General features: G+C 42.2%; 1 protein-coding gene across 1 annotated transcript; it reads right to left on the reverse strand.

Moving 5' to 3' along the window:
* Nucleotides 1–1,402: 1,402 nt before the first annotated feature.
* On the reverse strand, nt 1,403–8,010 carry LOC120314994. The gene is made up of 3 exons (XM_039358631.1): nt 7,381–8,010; nt 4,266–4,766; nt 1,403–1,471 (listed from the first exon to the last, which is right to left on the reverse strand). The coding sequence occupies exons 1-3, from the start codon at nt 8,008–8,010 to the stop codon at nt 1,403–1,405; spliced, it is 1,200 nt and encodes a 399-aa protein (XP_039214565.1).
* Nucleotides 8,011–10,564: the final 2,554 nt, after the last annotated feature.

Genomic DNA, 10,564 nt, shown 5'->3' on the forward strand with positions numbered 1-10,564 from the left:
TGCTTGATTCTATCATCTGGATACTGGACAATGTTGATCTTATTTGAGTCGGTCGCCCAGACCAGATGCTTATTCTTCCAAGCTTTCAGACTCTTTCTGGAGCCCATCCTCAGGGAACTTCTCTCTCTCCAGAATGCATACACTGGGCTGTTTTATATATATAATATTTATGTGGTGCTGGGATGTGTATGGCTTTTAGTTATTAATTGGGCTGTTGATGGCTGGCTATTAAGTTGTTGATTATTGTTTCCTTGTGCTGCTGTAACTTTGGCTCTTAAGTACCTGGTAAGCTGGTGGTAAATCAGCACTCCTGATGACTGACAAGGGACCCATTTCCAAGCTTCTATCATACAACAACAACAATAATAGTAATAGTAATAGGTGCCTTGGGTGCAATCCCAAAGCAATTGGAGCATCACTTGAACTCCATTAACATTGACAAATTTGCCATCAGTCAATTGCAAAAGATGCCCTTACTAGGAACAGCTTCCATCCTGCAACGATATTTGTAACACCATCAAACATCCAGATCTGCCTATCCCAGGTCCTTGATAAGGACTTGATAGGTAGACAAAAATGCCAAATCCAGTCTGAAGATTTGGCCAACTGTGTGATTAATAATAATAATAATAATAATAATTGCACAGACTGACTACAAGCAGTGGCATGGCAAAGTAGCAACAATGGTGCATTGGAAGATCTGCAAAAAATATCATTTGCCTATAAGCAAAAACTGGTGGGATCATAAAATTGAGAAAGTCATAGAAAATGATAAAATTAAACTGTTCTGGGACTTCAGAATTCAAACAGACAAGCACCTGCAACATAACACCTCAGACTTAACAATTGTCAATAAGAAAGACAAAAAAGTCTGGATAGTGGACGTGGCAGTGCCTGGAGACAGCAGAATAGATGAGAAAGAACTGGAGAAGATAACAAAATACAAAGACCTACAAATAGAAATAGAAAGACTGTGGCAAAAGCAAGCAAGGGTAGTACCAATAGTAATAGGCTCCTTTGGTGCAATCCCAAAACAACTGGAGCACCACCTGAACACCATTAGCATTGACAAATTCGCTATTAGTCAATTGCAAAAGGCAGCCTTACTAGGAACTGCTTCCATCCTGCAACGATACCTGTAATACCATCAAACATCCACATCTGCCTATCCCAGTTCCTGGGTAAGGACTCGATAGGTAGACAAAATGCCAAATCCAGTCTGAACATCTGGCTGACTGTGCGATGATCCATAATAATAATAGAGTTGGAATGGACCTTGGAGGTCTTCTTGTCCAATCCCCGGCTGATTTATCTGGCTATTTTTGTTCCTGCTCAGCCAACAATCTTGTAGCTGTGAAATATAATGCATGTCATTCATTGCAATGTGAGGCTACCAATGAGTTCAGGTCTCCTCATCTAACTGCTCACTCATGTTCTTGTAATCTGGTGGCTTGCTTCCTCCCAATCTGTCCTGCATAATCACAGGTGCAATTCATGCAGGGAATGTTGAACTTTTCTGTTTCAGTTGTCATACTGATCATATGTATTACACCCATTCCACAAACCATTCCTGGAAAACCCACTGCAAGAGGTCATTCAGAAAAAGGTATTCCCTAATCTTGCTCTCTCAAGACAGAACCCGGAATCTTCTGTGTACAAAATCACCTCTATGCCAAATATGGAATTTCACTTGCATTTTTTTTCACCAATCCTATTCAACTGGAGTGAAATATGTTCTACATATTTAATTATAACATGGGAAGAAGATGTGTATGAATATTTGTCTTTAATTATTTTTCTGGCAGTCTGTAGTATTTCTGGTTTCCTATATGTCCATTAAATCTCAAAGGATAACATCATGAGAGAGCTCCTGTGGAGCTGTTTCAATAGCAAAGCTCTAGTCAAAATCAAAGGGAAGAGAAGCTTAGGAGAAATAGTTGAAGATTTTGGGTTTTTTGCAGAAACTACATTTTTCATTCAGTTTGGCAAAGAATTTCAAAAGCCCATTTCCATCCAGTTTTAACTGGATCTTCTCTCATCTAGGTTTCTGTGAAGAAATCACTATTGCAAAGAGAATGCTAGAAGAGAGATCAATTTCATCCCGATTCAAGAAACCTCGTGTTCCCAACTTTTCTTCATAGCTTAAGACATAAAAAAGAGATAAACTCGTACCATTGTTGTAGTTTATTGTGGTGCTCAGGTGCTTTTATCATTCTTTTAAGATGCTACCTTCTTCATGAATTGTTTGATGACTTTCTATAATAAATGGTTATGTCTATAAGAAAACAACAAGACAATTGAGGATCGTTTTGATACCAGTATTTAAAGGGCGTACAGAGATAACTGTTCAACAGTATCTATGGAAGTGGGAGAAGGGGGGATGGAGCAAGAGAGCAGAAAGAAAAAAACAGCATTGTGCTATTGTAATACAAGCCCTACATCTTGTGAGCTTGCACTAGGATATCATATGCGCATACAAAAGAGGCACAACCTGAGATGCAATGACACAGCAATTCTTTCATCATCTTAACAAAAGCAGCTAGAACCTGCTGAGGTCCATGTAGAGCTCAAATGCTTTTGTTACCTTATATTGTCTCATTCAGAGACACAAAGAGAATATGAGAATTGTTTTATTATATAATATCTGGAAGAAAAAATATTAAGAAAGAGAGGAGCATTCCCTTGAAACCTAAACTAAATTACAAGTGTCGGGGAAGTCTGCCTTCACATATCAAGTTACATACTGCTATATTTGTTTTATTGTACTACATCATTTTGCTTGACTAAATTTATATATATATATATATATATATATATATATATATATATATATATATATATATATATAAATTTAGTATATATATAGTAAATTAGTATATATATAAATTTAATATATATATAGTAAAACAAATAAATAACGATCACCAGGAGAATAAATGAGAAAAACATTTAATAAAACCTAGCTTTCATCGGAAGCTTCCGACATCGTCAGGGTTAAAAGCAGTCATTGGGAAGAGGCTTATATATGATCACTAGGCGCCTGCATCCGGCTTCTGGACCGCGTCACCGGTCCCAGCTGATTGAATTGCACCTTTGCGTCAGCGCCCAGCCCTTTCCTGTTTCTGTTCCGTGCGCTATTGTTCACTCCTCCATCGCTAATTCTGGGGCTGAGTGGGGTCCTCTCCCATCCCTTCTGGGTGGTAGTTGTTTCCATCCCCCTGCCCCCTTGTGCCCAGTTCTAAGGGTCCTAGGGTACGGGCCATTCGGTTCTCTCCTAATCTCACCGCATGGTCCGATTAATCTCCGGGCAATCCTCCTCACCCCTTGGGATTGCGGCTCAGGCGTTTCCCTTCATTCTATGTTTTCCAACCTCCTGTCCCTTTTTATGTGAGCAGTCCTTGTTTGCTTATCGTTCGACTTAACATCTCTTTCCTTATCTTCACTTGGAGCGTTCTTTATCATCGCCATGTCAATGGTGCTTTGCCATCCAATCCGCTGTTGATGATTGTCATTTCCATTCAGCACATATCCATTGTACTTATTTTTCACGGGAGGATCCTTCTGCCATGGCTGTGGATGTTCTTTATTCATGAGTTTGTGCTTTCATGTCAAATCAGTTGGTAAAGTCTCTCTCTCCCCTTTCTGATGCGATCGGGTTATCATCGCATGTCTGCCAGTTCTACTTGCGGGTAGTCTTCCTTCAACAGTCGGCCCCCTTTTGTGGCGTCACTGGACAAAATTTGTATGTTGCTAAAATCAAACTGATGGTCATGTTTAGCCATATGTATCCAGACCTGCGGGTATTGCTCACCCCTCTTGATCACCAGTTTGTGTTCATGTAGGCGGGTCTTTAATCTTTTTGATGTTTCACCCACATAGTTGCTCTGACAGTTCTTACAGTCAATTCTGTACACCACCACAGATCTCTCCACAGTGGGGAGTGGGTCTTTGGGGCACATAACTTTTGATCACAATGTCTGGCTAGATTTGTGAGCCACCTTTATGTTGTGGGGGGCCAACAGTCTAGCCATTGCTTCGGAAACATTACTAATATATGGTAAAGAGACGCGTGTAGTCTGTACTGGGGGTTTGTCCTTCTGTTGGTTGTCCCGGGGTTCAGGTGTTTTGCTATGTCTTTTTATGAACCTCAACGGGTACCCATTTAATTGGCAAACATGAAATAGGTATCTCCTCTCCTCCACTTTAGACTCAACTGTGCTGCAGTGTGAATGTACTCACATAAACAGTGTCCTGATGCAGCTAACCTTATGGGATACTGGATGATTACTTCCATAGTGGAGGATTCGATCCGTATGGGTGGGCTTGTGATATACCTTTGTGCATAAAGATCCATCTGGTAAACGTTGGACCAGCACGTCTAAGAAGGCCAGCAAGCCCTGGTTCTCCTCTTCCACCGTGAACTTAATATCCAGATATACCAAATTCAATATTCCCATAAAGTTAGCTTTGTGGCTTCGCTTAATGATGACAAATGTGTCGTCCACATACCGAGCCCAGAACTTGGGCTGGTAACGGGTCATAGCCTCGCGCTCTATCTGTTGGAGGACCACCTCCGCTATCACACTGGAGATAGGGGAGCTCATGGGTGTGCCTTTCACTTGCTCAAACGTGACTCCTTGGAAGGTAAAATAAGTTGTTAAACATAGTTCTATGAGTTTCACCAAATCTTCAATCTGCAGAGAGTCTCGGTGTTGGGCCCCTTTCTGTTTTTTCAATTGGTCTCTCAGGACTGCAACTGCTAGGTCCTGAGGGATGGAGGTGAAGAGTGAGGTGACATCGAACGACACCATCATCTCATCCTCCTCCACCCTAAGGGCCTTGATCTTTTCTAGAAACTCTTCTGCAGATTTGACTGTGGTGAAATTGCCATTAGTAGGTAGGAGATATGCTCGCTAAGCCATTTCGCCAGCCCTGAGATGGGCATGCCTCTAAACGAGACAATTGGGTGAAGGGGAATACCTTCCTTGTGAATCTTAGGTAGTCCATAGAACCTGGGGAGTGCCGAGTCATTAGGGCGTATCTTCCTTAAGGTATCATCATCCATTTTCTTACTACGTTTGAAGTTATCGAGCAATTTGTTGATCTTATTCTTGAGTGTCACCATGAGGTCTCTCTTAATGATTTTATAACCTGTTCTATCATCAAGCAACTCCAATGCTTTGGTCACATAAAGCACCCTATCCATTACCACTGTTGCCCTCCCTTTATCTGCTGGTAAAAAGGGACAGGAGGTTGGAAAACATAGAACGAAGGGAAACGCCTGAGCCGCAATCCCAAAGGGTGAGGAGGATTGGCCGGAGATTAATCGGAGCGTGCGGTGAGATTAGGAGAGAACCGAATGGCCCGCACCCCAGGACCCTTAGCAAGGAGAACTGGGCACAAGGGGGCAGGGGGATGGAAACAACTACCACCCAGAAGGGATGGGAGAGGACCCCACTCAGCCCCAGAAGTAGCGATGGAGGAGTGAACAATAGCGCACAGAACAGAAACAGGAAAGGGCTGGGCGCTGACGCAAAGGGTATGCTTAGAATGCAATTTGATCAGCTGGGACTGGTGACGCAGTCCAGAAGCCAGATGCAGACACCTAATGATCATATATAAGCCTCTTCCCAATGACTGCTTATAATCCTGACGATGTCGGAAACTTCTGACGAAAGCTAGGTTTTATTGTTAATAGGATAATATTGGAAGAAGGAATTTTTGTCTACTTTGCAGGAATGGTTTTTTAAAGTTTCTTACTTATCTGAAATGGCAAAAATTTCGGCTTTTTTGAAAGATCAATCGCAAGAGAAGTATCTTTTGGTGTGGAAAAGATGGATAAATTTTATACAATATAAGTATGATATTAGAAAATATTATTTACCCTTTGAATAATTTATATTTAAAGTTTAAGATATTATTTAGAAGTGTAGAATAGTTTTGTTTTTTTCTTTTCATTATTTTTCTTATTTTCTTTTTTTTTCTTCTTTTTCTCTTTCTGTTTTTTATATATAATGGAGTTAAAGTACTTAACAATTCATTTATTGAATGTAATCATATTTGTTTGAGGTTTATTTGAGTTTAAAAGTTTTTTTTTCTTAAGTTCTAGTTAACCCTGTATTCAGCTCTGGGAAGAATGGGAGAGGGTTTTGGGGAGGGTTGGGAGGGATTGGGAAAGGGGTTTTTATTATAAAATTGTAAAAATTTATAATAAAAAAAAGAAAGCTAGGTTTTATTAAATGTTTTTCTCCTTTATTCTCCTGGTGTACATTATTTATTTGTTTTACAATATGAATATACCCAGGAGTCGAATTTTTACCCACATTTCTAACTATATATATATATATATATATATATGTTTTCTGAGGTTTTCGCGGGTATTTGTATGTAGGTCTTTGGTTGTTCGGGTTTTCTCCCACGTAAAATTGGAAGTGTCTTGGCGACGTTTCGACGAAGTCCCATTCGTCATCTTCAGGCTGGTGCTTTCAGCTTCGTGCCTCGAGCAGCAGGGTGTGGTCTTGGCTGTTTCTTCCTTTTAACTGCCAGTGGAGGTATGAACTGATTGGGTGGGAGCTTGGCTGTGTTCTGATTGGGTGGAGGTGTGTTCTGATTGGTTAGGGGCTTGGCTGTGCTCTGATTGGCTGGGGGTTTGGCTGTGCTCTGATTGGCTGGGGGGTTGGCTGTGCTCTGATTGGCTGGGGGAGTGTTCTGTTTGGTTGTGCTCAGGTTAGTCTGAGTTGCAGAGGGATTCAAGATTTTGGGCTGCCCTGCCATTCCTTGGCTTCGTGTTCGTGGTCGTGCTTCCTCTTCATGGAGGGTGTCAGTTTGCTTCATGTATGGATTGGGGGGGTTTAAAGTGGCTAATGATGCAGCTGTGGTCTGGCTTCTGGTTTGTGGTCGTGCCTCATAGTCAGTGTGGCTTTGGGTTTGTTTTTTGCGTGGATGTTTGGTGGTGACATCCTGTGTGGTTTTTGTGAGTGTGGGTCTGGTATCATTTTTTGTGTTAGGGAGTCGTTTGTCAATAAGGGCGGGTTTCCAAATGGCTGGTAGGCGGGAGGTATCATCTCGCTTGTTCATGCTGTGTGGGCGTTTTTCTATCTCAATGGCTTCTCTGATTATTCTGTTATTAAAATGTTCACTTTTGGCAATGGTTCTGGTATTTTTAAAGTCAATTTCATGTCCTGTAGCTTTAAGGTGTTGGACCAGGGAAGATGTTGGTTCCTCTTTTTTGACTGAGTTCTTATGTTCTTCAATGCGTGCACTTATTCTTCTGTTGGTTTGTCCGATGTATGTGGTGGGACAAGTGGTGCATGGGATTTCGTATACTCCTTGATTTTCTAATTCAATTTTATCTTTGGGGTTTCTAAGGATGGTGGATATTTTTCTGTTTGTGCAGAATGCTGTTTTGATGTTGTGTTTATGGAGGATCTTACTGATTCTGTCTGTGATGCCTTTTATGTATGGGAGGATGGCTTTGCCGTTTTCTTGTTCTTTGTCTTGGATTTTAGTGGGGGTTTCTTTTTGGATTAGGTTTGTAATCTTATTTCTATGGAATCCATTGGATGTTAGTACATTGGTGAGAGTGTGTAGTTCGGGTTTTAGGTGTTGTTCGTCAGCTAAGCGTTTTGTTCTGGAGATGAGTGTCTTGGCTACAGAGTTGATCTGTGCTGGGTGGTGGTGTGAGAGAGCGTGCAGATAGCGGTTTGTGTGTGTTTTCTTCTGGTAGATGGTGTGTCCTAGGGAGCCATTGGATTTCTTGTAGACTAAGACATCCAGGAAGGGAAGTTGGTTGTTAGCTTCTGTTTCCATGGTGAACTGTATTTTGGGGTGTAGGCTGTTGAGGTGTGTGAGGAAGTTGTCCAGTTTTTCTTTCCCATGTGGCCAGATTATGAAGGTGTCGTCTACGTATCTGAGCCAGAGTTTGGGTTTGTGATCCATTTTTTCTAGAGCTTGGGTTTCAAAGTGTTCCATGTAGAGGTTGGCAATGACAGGTGAGAGGGGTGATCCCATGGGTGCTCCTTCTGTTTGTTTGTATTTTTGTCCATTATAGATGAAGTATGTGTTGGATAGGCAGTGGTTGGTCAGATCTAAGATGTGTTTGGGGGGTTATATTTGTTTTGGATAGCTGTCAAGGCTTCTTTGATAGGCACTTGGGTGAAGAGGGATATGACATCGAAGCTCACTAGTAGGTCGCTGGGCTGTAAGTTTTGTTTCTTTATGATCTCTATAAACTGGAATGAGTTTTTTACGTGTGAGGTGATGGATTCTGCATAGGGCTGTAGTTGTTTGGCGAGAAATTTGGCTAGGTTTTGTAGAGGTGAGCCTATGGAGCTGACTATAGGTCTGAGTGGGGTTCCTTCTTTGTGTATCTTGGGGAGACCATAGAGTTTGGGGCATCTGGATGATTTCTCTCTGGGAATGATTCTTTGCTGGATCTCTTCGCTAATGGGGGAGGCTTTTATTTTGGATCTGGTGGTTTTTTCCAGGTAGGTGGTGGGATCTGTATTTAGGGGTTTGTATGTGGAGTCTTGGAGTAGGTTGGTTAATTTGGTTTGGTAGTCAGATGTGTTCATAACCACCGTGGCGTTGCCCTTGTCTGCTGGTAGGATTATTATGCTGGTGTCTTCTTTAAGGTTACGTAGTGCTGTCTGTTCCTCTTTGGGTAAGTTGCTTTTGGGTGGCTTGCTGGTGCAGAGGATGTTGGTGATTTCGAGTCTGATTCTGTTGGCGTCGTCGGGGTTGATTTTAGTCAGGCTGGTTTCAACTCCACATATAATGGTTTCAGTGGGGATGTGTTTGGGAGCGACTGCAAAGTTGAATCCTTTGGAAAGGACATTGGTTTCGGCTTTGGTGAGGATCCTATCTGAGATGTTATGCACTGTTTGTTTCATGTGTGGCTGTGAGGGAGGAGGGGTTTGTTTCTGGCGTTCTTGTAGTCTTCGGAGTTTGTTGGTGTGTGTATCTGTCTTGAGGGTGGTCTGTGTTTCGGCTCTCCAGACGGCAAGTTGTTTGGATTTGTCCCAAAGTGCGGGGTGGATCTTGTTGCTGAGTTTGAGGTGGAGTGTGAGGAGATCTTTGTTAATTCAGTCTAGGAGGAATCTTTTTGTGTGAAGTTCATTTCTGATTAGGGCCAATTCTGTTCTTTTCAGGATCCGTTTGGTGGCTGCAGAGTTGGAGTGGAATTTCAGTTGGAAACATGTGGGGATTAGATTTTGATCTCGGCAGTTGCGTAGGAATGCGAGGTCGCATAAAATGGAAGCTCTTTGGACTTCAAGTTTTTCATAGGTCCTGGTCAGATGGTGGATTTCCTCCCCATAGAGGTTCAATATTTGTTTTCTGAGGTTTTCGCGGGTATTTGTATGTAGGTCTTTGGTTGTTCGGGTTTTCTCCCACGTAAAATTGGAAGTGTCTTGGCGACGTTTCGACGAAGTCCCATTCGTCATCTTCAGGCTGGTGCTTTCAGCTTCGTGCCTCGAGCAGCAGTGTGTGGTCTTGGCTGTTTCTTCCTTTTAACTGCCAGTGGAGGTATGAACTGATTGGATGAGAGCTTGGCTGTGCTCTGATTGGTTGGGGGAGTATTCTGTTTGGGTGAGGGCTTTGTTGTGCTCAGGTTAATCTGAGTTGCAGGGGGATGTGAGATGGTGAGCATTGTTATTGTTTGGCTTCGCGTTCGTGGTCGTGCCTCATCTTCATGGTGAGTGTCAGTTTGCTTCATGTATGGATTGGAGGGGTTTAAAGTGGCTAATGATGCAGCTGTAGTCTGGCTTCTGGTTTGTGGTCATGCCTCATCATCGGTGTGGGTTTGGGTTTGCTTTTGGCGTGGACATGTGGTGGTGATATCCTGTGTGGCTTTTGTGAGTGTGGGTCTGGTGTCATTCTTTGTGTTAGGGACTCGTTTGTCAATAAGGGCGCGTTTCCAAATGGCTGGTAGGCGAGAGGTATCATCTCATTTGTTCATGCTGTGTGGGTGTTTTTCTATCTCGATGGCTTCTCTGATTATTCTGTTATTAAAGTGTTCAGTTTTGGCGATAGTTCTGGTCTTTTTAAAGTCGATTTCATGTCCTGTGATTTTAAGGTGTTTGACCAGGGAAGAAGTTGGTTCCTCTTTTTTGACTGACTTCTTATGTTCTTCAATGCGTGCACTTATTCTTCTGTTGGTTTGTCCAATGTATTTGGTGGGACAAGCAGTGCATGGGATTTCGTGTACTCCTTGAATTTCTAACTCTATTTTGTCTTTGGGGTTTCTTAGGATGGTGGATATTTTTTGTTTGTGCAGAATGCTGTCTTAATGTTGTGTTTGTGGAGGATCTTGCTGATTCTGTCTGTGGTGCCTTTTATGTAAGGGAGGAGGGCTTTGCTGTTTTCTTGTTCTCTGTCTTAGATTTTAGTGGGGGTTTCTTTTTGGATTAGTTTGGTAATCTTGTTTCTTTGGAATCCATTGGATGTAAGTACATTAGTGAGAGTGTGTAGTTCGGGTTTTAGGTGTTATTCATCAGCTAAGCGTTTTGTTCTAGAGATGAGTGTCTTGGCTGGGTGGTGGTGTGAGAGAGCGTGCAGATAGAGG

This window comes from Crotalus tigris, unplaced genomic scaffold (assembly GCF_016545835.1).
Source record: "Crotalus tigris isolate CLP2741 ecotype Arizona unplaced genomic scaffold, ASM1654583v1 scf7180000019042.1166422, whole genome shotgun sequence".
In the NCBI taxonomy this organism is placed as follows: domain Eukaryota; kingdom Metazoa; phylum Chordata; class Lepidosauria; order Squamata; family Viperidae; genus Crotalus; species Crotalus tigris.